We start from the raw sequence: 19,728 nt of genomic DNA, 5'->3' as shown, positions 1-19,728 counted from the left end.
CTCCCTGAGAAAGCCACACAAATTCCTCAATGGAGGATGGTTTAAATTCTTAAGGCCTATAGTAAGGAGGCAGTCCTGCTCATTTATTCCAACAGTGTCTGCCAGAGAAGGCCCTCATAACTGTGTACTGAACTATTATTAAAGTCCTCAGTTTACACATGAGGAAATGGAGGCCCAGAGAGGGATGGGGGCTTGCTCCAGATTTCACAAGTGTGAGCCAACAACTGGAGCCCCCATTGTCAGCGCCCCACACCAGGTTGCAGTAGAGGCATTAGAGGTTGCCAAGACGCCAGGGAGCTGTTTTCTTCTGTCCTTCCTCCAGGGATGGTATGAGCTTTAGGTTTAAATGGGGGGCAAGAACTATGCATAACTAAGCCGTCCTGGTCAAGTTGTGGCCTCAGCTGTCACTGACGTGAAGTGTGGAAGGTCAGATCTGCCCTGCAAGGTGACCGGATAACTTGTCAAAACTCCATGAAGTGTCTCCATGGGCGACAGGCTCCTCTGTCTGGCACCAGGATTTAGTCTTTCCCTTCTCCTCACATAGATCCCCGGAGACATCATGTATATGTGATCATGTACATTCTATCACTTTTTCCATTGTTTCAATAACTTGATAGCAACAGTGCCATCGTGATGATAATGTGGTGGCGTATTCCCAAAATCCCAGATCTTGGGAAGCTGAGGCTGAATGATTGTGAATTGATGGCCAGCTTGGTTCACATAGTGAGTTCCACGCCATGACTCTGTCTCAAAAGCAAGCAAACAAACAAACCCCAGCAAAACTGAACATGCCTTTAATCTCAGCACTTAGGAAACAGAGGCAGATGGGTCTCTGAGAGTTCGAGGCCAGCCTGGGTGGCATAGTGAGATCTTGTCTTAAAACAACAAACATAGCAACTGAAATAATAAGCATTGCTCCCAGACCTGGCACCACAGGCCTGTCATCCCAGTCACTCATATGAGAGGCTAAAGCAGGGGAAATGCAAGTTCTGTGTCTCCTGGGATAGAGAGAACATTGCAGGCCAGTCTGAGAAATTCAGTAAGAGTGAGTCTCACAATATAAAGTAAAAGAGAATGGTGGGGTTATAGCCCAGTGGTGAGACATTTGCCTGGTGTGTGAGGCCTCCATTCAAGCCCCCATTATGATTTTATGTTAAATAAAATCATAAACATTTGTTATCTTAGTTGATTTCTTTTTCTCTAGTTTTGGCTTTTGTCAGTTATCACTCAGTGTAAAACCAAGGATGACTTTGCACTCCTGATCTTCCTGTCTCTACCTTCCAAGTGCTGGGATTATAGGTGTCACCATGCCCAGTCCTTATAGCCATACTCTTGATATCAATTTTTGACCACAATTGAAAATGTTCTTTTTTTTTTTAACTTTTCCAGTGGGTTTTTATTAGTAGTTGCATCAGGATTCAGGGTCCCAGGGTAGAGACCATCATAAACCCAGGTCCCCCTTTACTATATGGGAAGGACGAGAACAGGAGAGGTGGGCGGAGCCAGGTCAGATCTTCCCGGGAAACGTGCCTTCTGCTCTTCGGTCATCCCAGGCTGAGACCCATGATACAGGGCAGAGGGACTTGTACACACGCCGGTACCACTCGCACACGGAGACGTCACCCCCCTTCGCGTTCATGGCCTTCTCGCAGCGGTGGAAGTCCAAGTAGTTCTGCCAGCAGTTCTTGGTCTGGTTCTGGTTTGGGAAGCGGCTATCAAAGGGGGCGGTTTTGTAGTTCTTGATCTTAGTCTGGATGTCTTCAGCCATGGTGCTCACTCCTGGAGACCGCCCCGGAGAAGCCGCAGCTCAATGTCGAAAATGTTCTTTTTTTAATCTTCCCCCTCCCAAGCCATTCTTAATTGCTGCAGGTTGGCGAGCCTGGAATTTTTCAAAACCATCAAATCCAACTGCTTTTTGGTTTGGCAGTGCCCTAATCAGTTTACATCTCACCTCTCATATTTTAGTTTCAACAAGAATCAAAATGAGGCAGTGCTTTCAACATTTCTCCTGGAAATCTCCTGTGCTGCACTGCACAGCTCATCAAGAACATCTTCTATGTTGCACATTGTCACGGGTGGCAGCGTGGACTGTTGGTCCTGCCAAAGATATTACTGGCAGTGTCTTTAAGGCTGTGTTAGACAGGGTCCTAAGGAACCCACTCCCTTTTATAGTTCCCTCACCTTGAGTATATGTAGGGACTGTGACATACTTCTTACCAAAAGTATAGGGAAAGTGATAGAATGTACATGATCACATATACATGATGCAATATGTTCCTAAATTCATGGCACTGGTCTTGATCGGGATTAAGGGTTAAGTATCTAAAAGCCTTTCTGATAAAAGGAAAATCTGCTTCTGCAGAGGCTGTCTGGGTCTTCTCTTATGCCTCCATCAATCCTGATCTAACAGGGGGCCTATGTGTCAAAAAACGGAGGTGAAGCTAGGTGTGGTGGCACATACCTTCGATCCTAGCAGTTGGAAGCCAAGACAGATCTCTGCGAACCCAAGGCCAGTATGGTCTACATAGTGAGACCCTGTGTCAAAAACCAGCACTCGGGAGGCAGAGGCAGGCAGATCTCTGTGAGTTCCAGCCTAGCCTGGTCTACAGAGCGAGTTCCAGGACAGCCTCCAAAGCTGGAATGAGGGTGCAAAAAGCTCTGGGGAGGTTGTTTCCTTTGCACAAATAGCAGTAACTGCTTTCCGGGTTCAAGCACTGATCTAAGGCAGTGTGCTATTGCACTGTCACCTATAACATCCGTTGTGCAGAGCATGGCACAGGCCATTCTAACCTGAACCCGGCTGTGTCTGATATGGACCAAGTTCTTAGCCAGAAAGAGCAGCGGTCGGTCTGTCGGTTTGTTCCCACTCCATACTTATAATCAAATTGCTTTTCATAAAACTATATGAGGAACCCGAGGGACTCTTACTTGGATTAACATGCTCCATTTCAAACACTAAGATAACACTGTGTCCGGCAGGTGGCGACCCAGAGCACATCTAACAGCAGACGCAGAGGAAGGCGCTGAAACTACATACCCACAATGCCGTGCGGAGAGTCAAGGTCCCGCACTCCTCTTTGGCTGTCTAATCTAGAGCCTGTGCGCACTCCTGAGGGAATGAGTACTGAAGCCGTGCAGGTTCTCTTCCTGTCTTCAGAGAGCAAAGTTTAGATATTTTTATTCCTTATGCCGCCTTTAGGTGGAGAGTCCTATGATTAAAACTAGGCTATTCTTTGTCGGCCTCACTTACCGTAGCCCAACCTGAGGACCCGTGACCTCTGACCCAAAATGGCAGCGCCCAGGGCGTAGCTCTTGCGGCTCGAAGGCAAACTGAGACTGAAGATCCCGCATCATGTCGAAGCTAAGCCGGGTTACCCGGGCCCTCAGGAAGCCGGAGGCTGGAGGCGTGATCCGGGCTATCGTGCGAGCTGGCCAAGCTATGCCTGGGCCCCCACTGGGCCCCATCTTGGGGCAGGTGTAGTGTCTGGAAGCCGGCCTGGGGGGACACGGGAGGGTGGTAGTGGGTAGATGGGAACGCGCTCTGGAGCCGGGAAGTCTCGCTTCTAAACGTGTCTCCGCCATTCACACTGCAGGCCTTATGTCTCTTGTTACTTTCGTAGTCTCTTTTGACCTCGGCTTCTCTGACCCTTCCCAGTTGGCTAGTTGCTGATTAAGTGCGACCTTGCGGACGAATCGTCCCGACAAGAAGCTGCACTTGAATCTGCGTAGAAGAAATATAGGAACACAGAAATGAAGACGAAGGAGGGGAGGGACAGGGGCTGCTGGGTGGCGGAAACCCGTTAACTCCTACACTTAGCTTTATGCTTTCTTCATAGCGAGGTGTCTCTATCAACCAGTTCTGCAAAGAGTTCAACGAGAAGACAAAGGACATCAAAGAAGGCATTCCCCTGCCTACAAAGATTTTTGTGAAGGTGCAGCTCATTCTTCTGTACTCTTTGGCGCTCGAAACTAGTCGCCCGGGGTGGCTTCTCTGTCCCGAACCTGGTTGTCACCCCCCACTTTTCTCATGTACACAGTGACGCCTAGACCATAATTTCTCTGACCGATCTTAGTCCTGCCATATTTTGTTCATGTCTTTCATGATGTGTGCTATGGTTTTGTGGTGTTAGAAACACCACAGAAAGGCAAGTTGATTTGAGAAGAAAAGGGACATTGCAAATTCCCTGGACCTGAATAGAAAGCCAAGAAATTCTCCATGTCTTTCTTTCTATCAAGCCCGACAGGACGTTTGAGCTCAAGATTGGGCAACCCACTATTTCCTACTTCTTGAAGGCAGCAGCCGGGATTGAGAAGGGGGCCCGGCAGACAGGTGAGGACGAGAGTTGAGCTCCTGAAACTCTGATAATACATCCAGGAAAAAGTAGTGACAGCTGGAACATCTGTTGCTTCTTCCCAGGGAAAGAGGTAGCAGGCCTGGTGAGTTTGAAGCACATATATGAAATTGCCAGTGTCAAGGCTAAGGATGAGGCTTTCGCCATGCAAGATGTGCCCCTGTCCTCTGTGGTCCGGTCCATCATTGGCTCTGCCCGGTCCCTGGGCATCCGTGTGGTGAAGGAGTGAGTATCCTCAGAGGAAGCTCTTATTTGGGAGTAAAGTGAGAGGGCCTGGTATAGTGAAATCGTCAGGTTTAAGAATTTTACAGCATGTCTTAGTTATACACCATAGGTTTCATTATGACATTTTCATACGTGTAGAGTTTTTGCTTTTTTGTTTGTTTGTTTGAGACAGGGTTTCTCTGTGTGGCCCTAGATGTTCAAGAATTGGCTCTGTGTACCAGGATGGCCTCAAACTCAGAGGTCTGCCTGTGTCTGCCTCCAAGTGCTGGGGTTAAAGGCGTGCGCCATAACTGCCTAGGTACATGTAGTTTTTAAGTTGAAGGACCTGTGGTTCTAGCAGAAGGATATAGGTGGAAGCCTCATCTGTTCATTTGGAATATGCTTCATAAGAACCATGCTAATGTCGGACGTTGGTGGCGCACGCCTTTAATCCCAGCACTCGGGAGGCAGAGGCTGGCAGATCTCTTGAGTTCGAGGCCAGCCTGGTCTACAGAGGGAGTTCCAGGACAGCCTCCAAAGCAATACAGAGAAACCCTGTCTTGAAAAAAAAAATCAGTGGATGTCATGAGAGCAGAGAGGAGAGTTCTTGCTTTTACCTTGTGTGTCAGTGAGGACTCTTTGAAGGAGGTAACATCAAAACAGCCCAGGAAAAGGAGGGTAAGGGAGCAAATGTTCCAAAAACAGTGGGAAAATGCAGTGAACAAGGAGAGGTTAGGGGCTGGAGCTACAGTCACTGTGGTCTAGGAGTCTTGTCTAGAGCTGGACTGGGACATGGTCTGAAGCAAGGAGCAGTCGGGGAGGAACTTTTGAGCTGTCCCACCTTCAGACTTCATCCTAAGGCCAACAACTGCCCTCGTCAGTCGGCTTTGGATGCCCTCAGGAATTGTTTCCTTGAAGTAACTAGTCACTGGGAGAGCATCTGACCCAGACCATATCAGAGACTGGAACAGGGACAGTCGTCACAGGCCTCTGACTGCAGATGTCATAGTCTGCAGCAAGGCTGGTATTGGTTGGTCATCAGGGAGGCAGGGTAGGGCACAGATAGCCTTGATGTTTCTTCAGGTCCTTACTTTGTGGGGCATAGAGGGGAGTGTCTACATACAGCCTGTGAATCCCTCATGTGAAGTGTTTGTGGCTCAAAGGAAGGCCTAGTAAATACCAATGGGAGAGTAGAGGCCACAGGTTAAGTGATGGGAATCAAAGGTATGGGAACGTGGAGTGTATCTGTGGTTACCTCAGACATCCCACTGTGCGGGTCCAGGCAGAAGAGACATGAACACAGGTATGGAAGTTGGGAGTCCAGGGAGGGCAAAGGGTAGGGGCAGCTGGGGGTCTGTGCCAGGACCCGCCACTCACTAACCATCTTTGTCCACCTGCAGCCTAGGTGCAGAAGAGCTGGCAGCTTTCCAGAAGGAACGAGCCGTGGTTTTGGCTGCTCAGAAAGAGGCAGATTTGGCAGCCCGGGCAGAGGCTGCCAAGAAGTGACCCCAGCCTTCCACACTCTGGGATTTTGAAAGAAGAGGCCAAGAAGGAAGCCTACCAAGAAAGCTAAACCAAAGGAGAGGAAGGGACTTCATGGCAACACAATTTATAGTTTCCTGACTTCATATATTTCTGTATATATGGCTGTGCCAAGGGGTCAAGCTTGAATAAACATCCTTTGTCACCCACTCTCAGCTTCCCTCTTGAGAACCCAGAGATGGGGACTAATACTGACAGTCATCAACCTTCACAGCTGTGAGCTGCCCCACAAGTGAACAGGAGTCTTAATGCCAAGCAGATTACCAAAGCTTGGTACTTATAAAGAAAAAAGTATCTATTTGGCTTCTCATTTGTGGTACTGGTGTCTGGCAAGGGCTCTCTTGGCTGTGTCACTACATGGTTTAGTGGAAATAGTCACATGCATAGGACCATTTATGAGAAGTAACCTCACTTGAAACAGTTTCTTCCTTAAAGCCAACAATAAGGAAGGTGGGATACCTCAGCACCTTCCACCAGACCCCACTTTAAAAACATCTATTAAGCCAAATGGTGGTGGTGGTAGTGGTGGTGCATGCATTTAATCCCAGCACTTGGGAGGCAGAATCTGGTAGATCTGCGTGAGCTCAAGGCCAGCCTGGTCCTGGTCTACACAATAAGTTCTAGGACAGCCAGGACTGTTACACAGAGAAACCCTGTGTTGAAAGGCAAGCAAAAAAAAATAATGATTTTATTTATTTATTTTTCTCCAAGACAGAGTTTCTCTGTGTGTCCTTGACTGTCCTGGAATTCAGGCTGGCCTCGAACTTACATAGATCCACCTGCTTCTGCCTCCTGAGTGCTAAGATTAAAGGCATGTGCCACCATTGCCTGGCTCATTTTCTTTTATAAGTGATTGTTTTGCCTGTATGTATGTGCACCATGTGCATGCTTGTTGTCTTAGGATTTCTATTGCTATGAAAAGACACCATGACCATGACAACTCATATAAATAAAGGAAACATTTAATTGAGGCGGCTAGCTTATAGTTCCAGAGGTTCATCATGGCAGTGTGTGGGCAGATGTGGTAGCTATACCTGAGAGTCCTAGGTCTTCCAGGCAGCAGGAAGTCAACTGAGACACTGAATGGTATCCTGAACACAGCCTGCCCCATAGTGACATCACACACTTACTTCAACAAGGCCATATCCACTCAAACAAAGCCACACCTCCCAATAGTGCCACTCCCTAAGAGATTATGGGATGAAATGCATTCAAACTAAGACACTGGTGTCTTTCAGAAGAGAGTAATAGATCCCCTGGAACGGGATTCATGGCAGTTGTGAACTATTATGTGGATGCTGGGGTTGAACCAAACAAGTGCTCTTAACTGCTGAGCCACCTCTCCAGCCCTCCTTTTTTTTTTTTTTTTGTTTTTTTTTTTTTGTTTTTGTTTTTGTTTTTGAATACGGTCTCAGTATGCAGCTCTAGCGAGCCTCAAGCTCACTACCTGCCTCTGCTTCTTGAGTGCTGGGATTAAAGGCATGGGCCACAACACTGGGCACAGGCCACACTTTATAAGGATTCCACACTACCACACTGGGAACCAAGCCTCCAGCACTTGAAGCTCTGGCGAGCATCACAACATTCAGGTTCTGAGTTCAGACAAGAAGTGGGGGGTTGCCTGTCAGTGGTGGTGCATTAATTTCAGGAGGATCTCTGTGAGTTTGAGGCAAGCCTGGTCTAGAGTGACTTTCAGTACAGCCAGGGCTACACAGAAATCTTGTCTCAGGAAAGAGAGAGAGTAGAGGCCAGGGAGAAATCCTGTGTTCAGGGTTGAAGACGTAGTTTCACGGTAGAGCTGTTGCTTATTCGAAGCCCAAGCTCTCTTCTCAGCACTACAGAACAAGAAGATTAATATGTTCTTTCCCTCAGGGATGAGAGAAGGTAGAGTTGGTGAGGTCCATAGACAGAGGCTTGGGCACACTGCCTGCCTTCCTTAGTCTATCTGTTGGAAATTCCTTTTATTTTAAAAAATTTTTATTATGCATGCATATAGTGTTCTATGCTTGGACACCAGAAGAGGGCACCAGATTACGGATGGTTGTGAGCCATCATGTGGTTGCTGGGAAGTGAACTCAGGTCCTCTGGAAGAACAGGCAGTGCTCTTAACCGCTGAGCCATCTCTACAGCCCCTGGAAATTCCTTTTAAGAAATGGGATCCTGTGGGAGAGATCAGGCCACAGGGAGGCTTACATCTAGACACAGGGGATCCCTTTTAAGAAATGGGAGCCTGTGGGAGAGATAAGGTCACAGGGAGGCTTATGTCTAGACACAGGGGCAACTTCAGGCCTCCCTGCTGGGTGGCTGTGCTTTGTTTTGAGACTGGATCCATTATGTAGCCTTGGCTGGCCTGGAACTGGCTATGCACACCAGGCTGCCTTAAACTCAAAGGTCTGCCTGCCTCTCTGCCTTTGTCTCCTCAGTTTTAAGATGTGCACCACCACACCCACCGCCTTACTAGGGTTGGTTGTTGGCTTAAGATTGCTGTTGGCTTAAGATTGCTGAATTTTTGCTGGGTTTCGTTCCCAGCAGCATAAAGACAAAGCAAGAGCTGGATCACTGAACTCCACTCAGATTCTGACGAACTGAATCTGTGCTTGGGTCAGAGGGTAACTGAATATGAATTGCAGTCTCAGACATACATAGGAAGTGAAATTCTTTGGAAACCCTTGACCTCCTGTTTTGCCCATTCTTCAGAACATCAAGGGTTCTCTCAGAAGAGAGCAGAATTGGCAGGGGAGCTGAAATTTGCATTTACCATGTGTTATGTGCTGGATACTACATTTTGTTTGCCACCATACTGAACATTTAATTTAGCAAATTTATCACATAAAATTAATAATTAGGGGCTGGAGAGATGGCTCAGAGGTTAAGAGCACTGGCTGTTCTTCCAGAGGTCCTGAGTTCAATTCCCAGCAACCACATGGTGGCTCACAGCTATCTATAATGAGATCTGGTGCCCTCTTCTGTCATGAGGGTGTACATGCAGGCAAAACACTGTGTACATAATAAATAAATAAAATCTTTTAAAAAATTAATAATTAAACATTGCTTACTGGGGCTGGAGAGGTGGCTCGGTGGTTAAGAACACTGACTGCTCTTCCAAAGGACCCGGTTCAAATCCCAGTATCCATATGGCAGTTTAATACTGTCTGTAACTCTGGTTCCAGGGAGTCTGACACATTCATACCAATGCACATAAAATAAAAATACATTATAAAAAACATTGCTTACTAACATTACAATCAATGCTGTATTTTATTACATATGTAATCTATTATAAATATATCTTTATATATTCTATTAACTTTTTATTGTTGAGATTATAATATAATCACATTATTTCTCCCCTAATTTCCCTCCCTCAAAACCCTTTGCCAGTTGTTGGTGGGGCATGCCTTTAATCCCAGCACTTGGGAGGAAGAGGCAGGCGGATCTCTGTGAGTTCGAGGCCAGCCTAGGCTACAGAGTGAGTTCCAGGACAGCCTCCAAAACAATACAGAGAAACCCTGTCTCGAAGAAAACAAAACAAAACAAAACAAAAAACCCTTTCATATACCCCACCTTTCATTTTTTCACATTCACGGACTATTTTTACATAAATGATAACTAATGTGCTCTTTGCTAGAGAAGACTTCTCCCACTCTCAGCATCCCTTAGTTACTTTTGATTCTTTTTTTAAAAAGATTTATTTATTATGTATACAGTGTGCTACCTGCATGTATGCCTGCAGGCCAGAAGTGGGCACCAGATCTCTTTACACATGTTTGTGAGTCACCATGTGGTTGCTGGGAATTGAACTCAGTTCTCTGGAAGAGCAGTCAGTGCTCTTAACCTCTGAACCATCTTTCCAGCCCCCCCTTTGATTCTTGTGTAAGGCTGGGGTCTTGTAGGCTTTCCCTCATCCATTTTGATATGTCTATTGTGTACTCTTTGTTCTGCTCATGTTTAGGCACTCATGTTGGCAATACTATGGATGTAGCTTCTGAGGTTACTTGCAGACACAATCTCATAGTAAACTTTCTGATCTTCCAGCTCTTTCAGTATTTTCAGCCCCTCTTCTGAAATGATCCCTGTGCCTTAGGTTGGGGGCGTGTTTATTTTTTACATTCCAATCTCAGTTCCCCCTCCTTCCCCTCCTCCCTCTCCCGCACTCCCCCATCTTCCATCTACTCCATGGAGAGGGTAAGGCCTCCCCTAGGAAGTTTACTAAGTCTGTCCCATCATCTCATTGAAGCAGGACCAAGGCACCTCTCCAACCCCACCTCTCTAGACTGGCAAGGTATTTCACTATAGAGAATGGGCTCCACTAAGTTGGTGCATTAGTGTTAGATTTTGGTCCCACTGCCAGTGGCCTCATATATTGTCACCAGCTGCACCATTGTCACCTATATTAAAGGAGTCCAGTACGGTCTCATACAGGTTCCCCATTTGTCAGACCTGAGTCAGTGATCTCTCACTAGCTCAAGTCAGCTGGTTCCGTGGGTTTATCCATCATGGTCTTGACTCCTTTTTTTTTTTTTTCCGAGACAGGGTTTCTCTGTGGCTTTGGAAGCTGCCCTTGTAGACCAGGCTGGTCTTGAACTCACAGAGATCCGCCTGCCTCTGCCTCCGAGTGCTGGGATTAAAGGCATGCACCACCACCACCCGGCATAATGTACCACATTTTCTTTATCCATTTTTCAGTTGAGGGGCATCTAGGCTGTTTCCAAGATCTGGCTTTTATGAATAATGTTGCTATGAACATAGTTGAGCAAATGTCCTTGTGGCGTGAATGTGTCTCCTTTGGGTATATGCCCAACAGTATTGCAGGGTCTTGAGGTAGGTTGATCTCTAATTTTCTGGGAAATAGCCACATTGATTTCCACAATGGCTGTAAAAGTTTGCATTCCTGCCAGGCGTTGGTGGCGCACGCCTTTAGTCCCAGCACTTGGTAGGCAGAGGCAGGTGGATCTCTGCAAGTTCGAGGCCAGCCTGGTCTACAGAGAGAGCTCCAGGACAGTCTCCCAAACAATACAGAGAAACCCTGTCTCGAAAAAACAAAAAAAAAAGTTTGCACTCCCACCAGCAATGGACTGTTCCCCTTTCTCCATATCCTCTCTGGCATAAGCTGTTATCAGTGTTTTTGATTTTAGTCATTCTGATCAATGTAAGATGGAATCTCAGAGTTGCTTTGATTTGCAGTTCCCTGATGAACAATATGGAATGCTTCACAAATTTGCATGTCATTCTTGCGCAGGGTCCATGCTAATCTTCTCTGTATCATTCCAATTTTAGTATATGTGCTGCCAAATCGAGCACAGAATATTTTTCTTTCTTTCTTTTTTTTTCTTTTGGTTTTTCGAGACAGGGTTTCTCTGTATTGTTTTTTGGAGACTATCCTGGAACTAGCTCTGTAGACCAGGCTGGCCTCGAACTCACAAAGATCCACCTGCCTCTGCCTCCCAAGTGCTGGGATTAAAGGTGTGCGCCACCAACACCCAGCTCAGAATATTTTTCTTAATTAGTGATTGGTAGGGGAGAGTCTGGCCCATTGGGGTGGGGCCATCCCTGGGCTGTTTGTTCTGTGTTCTGTAAGAAAGCAGGCTAGAGGTCTGGAGAGATGGTTCAGTGGTTAAGAGCACTGACTGCTCTTCCAGAGAACCCAGATTCAATTCCCAGCACCCACATGGCAGCTCACACCTGTCTGTAACTCCTGTTCCAGGGGATACAATACCCTATAAAGACATTCATTCATGCAGGCAAAATACCAATGTACATAAGATAAAATAAAATAAATAATTAAAAAAAAGAAGTCAGGCTAAGAAAGTTAGGAGTAGCAAGCCAGTAAGCACCACCCCTCCATGGCCTCTGCATTAGTTCCTGCCTCCAGGTTCCAGCCCTGTTTGAGTTCCTGTCTTGGCTTCCTTCAGTGATGAACTATGATGTGGAGGTGTAAGCCAAACAAACCCTTTCCTGTCCAACTTGTTTTGGTCACAGTGTTCCATTATATCACTAGTAACCCTAAGTAGGACACCTGCCATTTGTTTTTTGGTTTGGGATTTTTTGTTGTGTTTGGTTTTTTGTTTTGTTTGCTTTTGTTTTTGAGACAGGGTCTTGCTGTGTGCCTCAGGCTGTCCAGGGTTCTCCACCCTCAGCTTTTTGAATAGTGTAAGTGTGCACACTACCACACTCAGGTGGAATAAAACGGAAATTCCTAGCACAGTCGAGAAGTGCTGGGCAGTCTTCTCTCCAGCCACTCTTTTCTTGCTTGTTTTTATTTCTTTTCTTTTCTCTCTTTTTTTGCTTCTGTTTTGTTTTTCATGACAGGGTTTCTCCGTGTAGCTTTGGAGGCTGCCTTGGAACTCACTCTGTAGACCAGACTGACCTTGAACTCACAGAGATCCGACCGCCTCTGCCTCCCGAGTGCTGGGATTAAAGGGGAGTGCCACCAATGCCCTGCTTCTTTTCTTTTCTGTTTTTTGTTTGGTTGTTTGATTGGTTGGTTTTGGGTTTTTTGGTTGTTGTTTTTTTTTTTTGAGTTAAGACTCTTTACTAGATGTCATTGAAGGCATGTACCCAGGTTCTGCTCAAGTAAGGTGGATATCCTCTACCTATAGATCACAGAGAGTAGGTTTCTTCAGAAAGGCCTGAAGAGCTGGCACCTCTGAGCCCCAGGGTCAGAAGCAGAACTGGAAGGCCTCAGACACGTGCTGCTTCCACACTTCCAGGCTGGGCAGCAGGGACGAGAGGCCCATGGAGTGCCAGGTGTCTCTGTCAGATACTTTGGAGGTTTGATAGGACAGCAGCTGCAAGCCTGCCTCTACCAGGAGGCCAGTCATACTGGGCAGCATTACAGGGTTGGAGGGCTGAACCGGAAACATGAGTAGGGGCTGGCCCCAGCGTAGTGGCACCTCTGGCCTGCAGACAGCTCCACTGGACACCTGCAGCATGGGTGTGGTGCCCTGGACCAAGGCCACAGCTTCGTAGGGGGCACCTGCCAGAGTCACAGTCAGGAGGCATCCCCATTGCCCTGCTCCCCTGGGACCACAGGGCTGTGGGAGGTGGTGACCTTGAGGCCAGCCTCTTTCACCAGTAGTTTAGTGTTCACCAAGTTCACATCTGCCTGCTTTGGCACTTCCCTCAGAAGCGTCTACAATCACTGTAGGGCTCAGGCAGGTTCCAGTGTTCTTCAGTGATGTTCCTTGTAACATCACCCGGATGATACCTTTTGGGGAGCCAGCCCAGGCATGCATCAGTGTGCTCAACGCTTCTGCCAGACTAATCCAAGGCTTGGTGTGTGGAGAGAAGGGCCTGAGCATTTATGATCCCTGCTAGAGACTTCCCCTTCACCATGCCCACAAACTGAACTGCAATTTCCTCCGCACAGTGGCTGTGGGCCTCCTTGGTGCTGGCCCCCAGATGGGGACAGCTGACGGCATTCTCGTGGTCCGCTCAGGCCCATTCCCATGATGGCTGCTCTGTAAACGCATCCAGTGGGGCACTCGTACACTGACAAGGCTGCAGGGCACAGAGCTGGACACCTTCACCCATATCCCTCCTCGAGCAGAGTTCACTGCTCGCACATCCTTCTTGCACTGGGCAAACTTGCTGTCATTCAGCAAGCCTGTGGTGGAGGGCAGGGGGTGTGTGGACAGTGACGAAATCACAGAGAGGCCAGATCTCTTCTGGAGGCAGCTGCTGAATACCAAAGGAGGCTGCAACTTCTAGAGAAATGATGGGTCATAGCCTACAGTCTATCCCAAAGGACTGCATTCAGGTGGCTACCTCTCTTCCAGTTCTGCCCAGGCCACGAATTCCCAGTGTCTTTCCATTCAGCTCTGTCCCCATGAACTTTTTCTGGTCCCATTTGTCACCTTTCATTGAAGCTGTTGCCTGGGGAATCTGCCTGGTCAGGCACATGATCACCCTGCAGGTGAGTTCCGCAGCACCAAGGCTGTTTCCATTAGGGGTGTTCATGACTAGGATGCCCTTCCTTGTGGCGGCCTCCAGATCCACATTGCCCACGCCTGTGCCAGCCCTGCCTACCACCTGGAGCTTCTCTGCTGCCTTGATGACGTCAGCGGTGACTTTGGTGGCGGAGCGGACGATAAGGCCTTCGCGTCCTGAAGCTCGGCCGTCAGCTCCTCCGTGCTCAAGCTCTGCTTCTCCACTGCCTGCAGCCCTCCATCTTGCAGGGACGTCCGGCAGCAGGGGTCCAGGCTGTCAGTGATGAGCGCCTGTGCAGATTTGCAAAGGCCATTGCTGGAGCAGGTCTCGTGATCAGTTGCTCTGGGTAAGCAGAGGCACTTAGGCCGGGAAGCTGCAGGCAGGGCTGGCTCCAATGACTGGGTCTCGTTTTTATTCCTTAAGAAAGTCAAACACTTTTTCATTTTCATGTCCTTACACATGCTTCGTTTGGACTCGGACTGCTCTTTGTTCTTGTCTTTGACGAGCTAGCTCGGTGTCACTCCCACAGAAGGTGGCAGTGCCAGTGAGTGCCCAGTTACTCTGTCACAATACTCTGGTTCTTGCCTTTAGTGTTTAAGCCTTATCTCACCTTTGTTCTGTTCCCAGTTAGAGCCTGGCCCCAGGAGCTTGTCTGTTCAGTTTTCCCGGAACTGAGGACTGCTCCTGGCTCAGGCAGATGTCATAAGTATCTGTCACGGGAGAAAAGTAAAAGAGCAGAGCTAATACTTTTGGTTGTGATTGTAAGTGAGCATGAGTATCATGGTGTGAACAGAGATCAGAGGATAACTTACTGGAATCAGTTCTCTCTTTCCACCATATAGGACCAAGGGATTGAACTTGGGGTTTCAGGCTTGGCAGACAGCACCTTATCCACTGAGCCATACCCTATGCCCTTGAGTTCGATCTGATAGCCCCAAATGTAAGCTCTCCATGGTGTTTTGGATGATAACAGTCCTCATGGGCTCAGATATTTGAATGCTCAGTCCCCCATTGGTGGACTATTTAGGAAGGACTAGGAGGTGTGGCCTTGTTGGAGGAGGTGTGTCACTGGATGTGGTATCTTGAATGCAATTGACCTCCATAAGCTCATAGGAGGTGTGACTTTTTGGAAGTGTGTCACTGTGGGAGAGGGCTTTGAGGTCTCATATAGACTCAAGTCATGCCCAGTGTCTCAGACCACTTCCTGTTGCCTGTGAGTCAAGATGTAAGACTTCTCAGCTCCTTCTCCAGCACCATGTCTGCTTGCTAGCTGACTTGTTTCCCACCATGACAATAATGGACTAATCCTCTGAACTGTGAGCCACCACAATTAAACATTTTTCTTTATAAGAGTTGCCGTGGGCTGGGCGTTGGTGGTGCACGCCTTTAATCCCAGCACTCGGGAGGCAGAGGTAGGTGGATCTCTGTGAGTTCGAGGCCAGGCTCGACCGACAGCCTCCAAAACAATACAGAGAAACCCTGTCTCGTAAAAACAAAACAAAACAAAACAAAAAAAAAAGAGTTGCCGTGGTCAGGCTGGGCGTTGGTGGCGCATGCCTTTAATCCCAGCACTCGGAAGGCAGAGGCAGGTGGATCTCTGTGAGTTCGAGACCAGCCTGGACTACCAAGTGAGTTCCAGGACAGCCTCCAAAGCCACAGAGAAACCCTGTCTCGAAAAAACCAAAAAAAAAAAAAAAAAAAAAAAGAGTTGCCGTGGTCATGGTGTCTCTTCACAGCCATAGAAACCCTAACTAAGACAGAAGTTGGTTTTTTTTTAATATTATGGACTTTGGGAGTTGGGGTTAGGAAAGCAGTGGGATGCTTTAAGTGATGCTTAATGGGCCATGCTAGTAGGAGCATGGAAGACAGTGGAGCTGAGAGTTATTTAAACTGTGGGGGCATGCATCAAGAGGTTTGATAGGAGAATATTGATATGTGGTCTAGAGATCATTCTTGTGATATTTTGGTGAAGAAAGTGATTGCCTTTTGCCCTTGTCCAAAGAGTCTGCATCAGGCTAAAGTGAAGAGTTTTGGATTTATTCTATTGGCAGACAATAACTCAAAACAGCCTAGTATAGACTCTGTCAGGTGGTATTAGTGGAAACTCTAATGAAGATTTATAATGAAAAGGAGTAAGCTGAGCAGGGAAAATTACAAAATGTAAATTTTGAGGAAAAAATGATCACCAGGAAGTGAAATTGAGCTAAATTCTGTGTTCAAGGAGATAAACAGATTAAGAAATGGAATAAAGGGGGTGGTGACCTCAGGACAAGAGCCCATCTAGATAAATTTCCAACTTGTGAATGGGAATTAAAGAAAAGCTTAGAGCTGGGTGTGGTGGCTGCATGACTTTAAAAACAGCACTCAGAAGGGAGAGGCAGGCAGATCTCTTACTTTAAAAGCAGCCTGGTCTACAGAGCAAGTTCCAGAACAGCCAGGCTTAGGCAGTGAAGTTAGCCACTGAAACAGAAAGCTGGTGAATTTGTAGTTGAAAGATCTCTGAGTTCAAGGACAACCTGGACTACAGATTCAGTTTCAGGACAGCCAACCTTAGGTAGTGAGAAAACAATAGAAAACAGAAAGTTGGTGAAGATGTAATTGAATGAGGGAGCCATGTTTCAGCCCCAGTAAACAGCGGAACTTGGCGGTTTTGGCTACATGGCTCTGGAGTTAAGAAGAAAGGAGCTATGGAATTTGCCTCTGAGACTAAGAAAGCCACTGAGACCAGGCATGAATGGAGGTCATTGCATGAAGCTGTGAAGGTGAGCCTGTACTGTCTTGGAGATCCCAAGACACTGGAGATGCCAGAGCCACGCGATGCAGGAAGTATGTGATCTGTTTTTCTTTTTCTTTTGATTTTATAGGTGATTACTGCTAAGAGATTGCGTTAATCTCAGAAGAGACTTTTAACTTTGACTTTTAAACATTGTTGAGACTATGATAGACTATAGGGACTTATAAAGTTGAACTAATGCATTTTGCATTATGGTATTGTTACAAACTTATGGAGGCCAGGGAATGGAATGTGATAGTTTGAATGCAATTGGCCCATACGTTCATGGATATGGCCTTGTTGGAGGAAGTGTGTCACTGCTGAGGCAGGCTTCGAGGTCTCATATATGCTCAAGCCATACCAGTGTTTCAGACCACTTCCTGTTGCCTTCAAGTCAAGATGTATGACTCAGCTCTGTCTCCAGCACCAGGCCTGCCTGCATGCCACCATGTTTCTCACCATGATGACAATGTAAGCCACCCAATTAAATGTTTCCCTTTACACAAATTGCTGTGGTCATGTGTCTTCACAGCGGTAGGAACCCTAACTAAGACACTGGGCATGGGCTTTGTTTTGAGATTTCTCTCTGCCTCTATCTTGTGGATCAGGTATAAGCTCTCAGCTACTTCTCCAGTGCCATGCCTGTTTGCCTGCTGCCACTCTTTAAGCCCTGATAGCCATGGACTAACCTCCTGAAACTCTAAGCTAGTCCCCAACTAAATATTTTATAATTTGCCTTGGTCATGATGTCTCTTCACAGCAATAGAACAGTAACTAAGACACCCTCTCTTGTCACTCGCAGATTCTGAAGTCCCCCAGCCCAGAGGGTTCAGTTTGTCTATCTGTTCTAAGGTGATGATACTCAGCCACAGGGGCATCACCAGCCAGGAATGGAGCAGCTACTTCTTCCAGCAGGTGGCAGCATTGCTCTTCTATCTTATTTTCCTTACCTCAGGACCAGGTGGTCTGGGTGAACCTCAGGGTGGATTATCAGTGGATGTTGACTGGTCTGTAATCCTAGCACCTGGGAGGCTGAGGTAGGGGGATCTGCAAAAGTCTGAGGCCAACTTGGGTACTACACAGTAAACTCCAGGTTGGCCTAGACTGTCTCAAAGAAGAAGGAGAAGGAGAAGGAGGAGAAGGAGGAGGAGGAGGAGAAGAAGAAGAAGAAGAAGAAGAAGAAGAAGAAGAAGAAGAAGAAGAAGGAGAAGGAGAAGGAGAAGGAGAAGGAGAAGGAGAAGGAGAAGGAGAAGGAGAAGGAGAAGGAGAAGGAGAAGGAGAAGGAGAAGGAGAAGGAGAAGGAGAAGAAGAAGAAGAGGAAGCTGACTGTGGTGGCACACACCTTTAATCCCAGCACTCGGGGCGGGGAGAGGCTGGGGGATCTTGAGGCTAGCCTGGTCTACAGAGCAAGTTCTAGGACAGCCAGGGCTATAAAGAGAACCCCTGTCTTGAAAAACAAACAAACAATCAAAAGACAAGGGGCACCGGGAAGTAGGGCATAATGTAATTACAGTAAGTATCTGTCATTTTATTAAAAAAAAAAAGACAATTCAGTGCTCCAGAGGCAGAGCTAAGTAGATTGTTATGAGTTTAAGGACAGTCTGGTCTATATAGCAGGTCTATATAGCCAGTTTCTGTTACAACAAACAAACAAAGATCTCAAAGGCAAAATAAACAAGAAATACACAACAAAGCCAGGTGGTATTGGCACACATTTAATACCAGTACTTAGGAAGCAGAAGCAGACAGATTTCTGTGAGCAGGCTACTCTGATCTATAGAGAAAGTTCCAGGAAAGTCTCCAAAGCTACAGAGAAACACTATCTTGAAAAAGAAACAAAAAGAAAAAATATACAACAAAATATACACTATTGTTACCAGCTGCCAAATATCAGGGAAGTATTTCTTTTTTATCACAGAAGTTTCCTAAATCCACCCCTATTTCTTACATTTTTAGTTATTGGTTGTAGTAATATATGTTGTGTGCATGTGTGTGTAGTATGTATGAAGCATGTGTGCAGTGTGCGTGTAGTGTGGTGTGTATGTACAGCGTGTGTGTGGTGTGTAGTGTGTACAGTGTGTGTGTGTTATGTGTGTGTATACACACAGCCCTGAGTGTGTCCTGGAGTGCATTAGGAATCTGAGAACAACTTCCAGGGGTGGTCTGTCTCCTTCCATCAAGGGTTAAATGCAGATCATCATTCTTGCACAAACACCTTTATCTATCTTGACACCTCGCTGTCCCTGTGCTGAGGAGGGAATGGAGCTAAGGCAGGGTCCTCTTGGGGTTGACAGTGCAGCTCTTGGTTCCACCAAACACCCATCAAAGGAGGGAAAGGATGTCAGGGCCCTGTGAATACCTTCCAAAGGATGTCAGGGCCCTGTGAATACCTTCCTTTCTGTGAGGAAGGACCTTTAGAAGGGCATGGCTCTATAGCTGAACTTTGGAATGAGAGGAGTCCAGGACAGTTTTCAGGGTTGTGCTTCTGTGTTTCTGTAGAAAGATTGAAGCCTGGAGTTGTTATCTCTTCCTTGAAGAAGAGGTTCTGTAAGTCTCTAGGTCACCACTACCTTGTAGGTCAAAACAACTTGAGTGGAGGGCACAGGAGGAGGGGAGGGAAATGGAGAGGGACCTGGAATTGACATGTGAAGCAGCCTTGTTTCTAATTTAAATTTAAATTTAAAAATAAAAATATCTAAAAAAATAAAAACTTGAGTTTTCTTCTTCACTTTTTTTGAGACAGGGTTTCTCTGTGTAGCCTTGGCTGTCCTGGAACTCTCTTCATAGACCAGGTTTGTAGATAGAAGTTTCTGTCTCACCTGGTCTTGTAGCCATTTAGTCCCCCAAAAAAATCACACAGCGTCTTATATTAATTATAAGCTGTATGGCTTAAGCTTCTTATTGGCTAGCTCTCTCTCAATTATTAAC

General features: G+C 46.8%; 2 protein-coding genes, 1 non-coding gene and 1 pseudogene across 3 annotated transcripts; 1 reads left to right on the top strand and 3 right to left on the bottom strand.

Annotated features, from left to right (window-relative positions):
* Window positions 1–1,381: 1,381 nt before the first annotated feature.
* On the bottom strand, window positions 1,382–1,826 carry LOC101824143 (cytochrome c oxidase subunit 6B1). The gene has a single exon (XM_040749942.1). The coding sequence runs from the start codon at window positions 1,766–1,768 to the stop codon at window positions 1,508–1,510; it is 261 nt and encodes an 86-aa protein (XP_040605876.1). The 5' UTR covers window positions 1,769–1,826; the 3' UTR covers window positions 1,382–1,507.
* Window positions 1,827–3,249: 1,423 nt separating this feature from the next.
* Window positions 3,250–6,247, top strand: Mrpl11 (mitochondrial ribosomal protein L11). The gene is made up of 5 exons (XM_005088031.4): window positions 3,250–3,475; window positions 3,837–3,932; window positions 4,237–4,330; window positions 4,418–4,577; window positions 5,957–6,247. The coding sequence occupies exons 1-5, from the start codon at window positions 3,353–3,355 to the stop codon at window positions 6,060–6,062; spliced, it is 579 nt and encodes a 192-aa protein (XP_005088088.1). The 5' UTR covers window positions 3,250–3,352; the 3' UTR covers window positions 6,063–6,247.
* Window positions 6,248–11,292: 5,045 nt separating this feature from the next.
* On the bottom strand, window positions 11,293–11,399 carry LOC121135718. Its single transcript, XR_005872820.1, has one exon. It is a non-coding gene; the product is annotated as a U6 spliceosomal RNA (small nuclear RNA).
* A 1,358-nt stretch (window positions 11,400–12,757) lies between these two features.
* On the bottom strand, window positions 12,758–14,340 carry LOC101840861 (annotated as a pseudogene).
* Window positions 14,341–19,728: the final 5,388 nt, after the last annotated feature.

This window comes from Mesocricetus auratus, unplaced genomic scaffold, assembly GCF_017639785.1.
Source record: "Mesocricetus auratus isolate SY011 unplaced genomic scaffold, BCM_Maur_2.0 Super-Scaffold_4256, whole genome shotgun sequence".
Lineage (NCBI taxonomy): Eukaryota > Metazoa > Chordata > Mammalia > Rodentia > Cricetidae > Mesocricetus > Mesocricetus auratus.
This window is presented reverse-complemented; position numbering and strand designations above follow the sequence as displayed.

Coding starts and splice junctions, on each gene's coding strand:
- LOC101824143 (XM_040749942.1), bottom strand. CDS start 1,768: ATGGCTGAAGACATCCAGACTAAGATCAAGAACTACAAAACCGCCCCC.
- Mrpl11 (XM_005088031.4), top strand. CDS start 3,353: ATGTCGAAGCTAAGCCGGGTTACCCGGGCCCTCAGGAAGCCGGAGGCT. Junction 3,476..3,836: donor TGGGCCCCATCTTGGGGCAG/GTGTAGTGTCTG, acceptor CTTTCTTCATAG/CGAGGTGTCTCTATCAACCA. Junction 4,578..5,956: donor GGCATCCGTGTGGTGAAGGA/GTGAGTATCCTC, acceptor GTCCACCTGCAG/CCTAGGTGCAGAAGAGCTGG.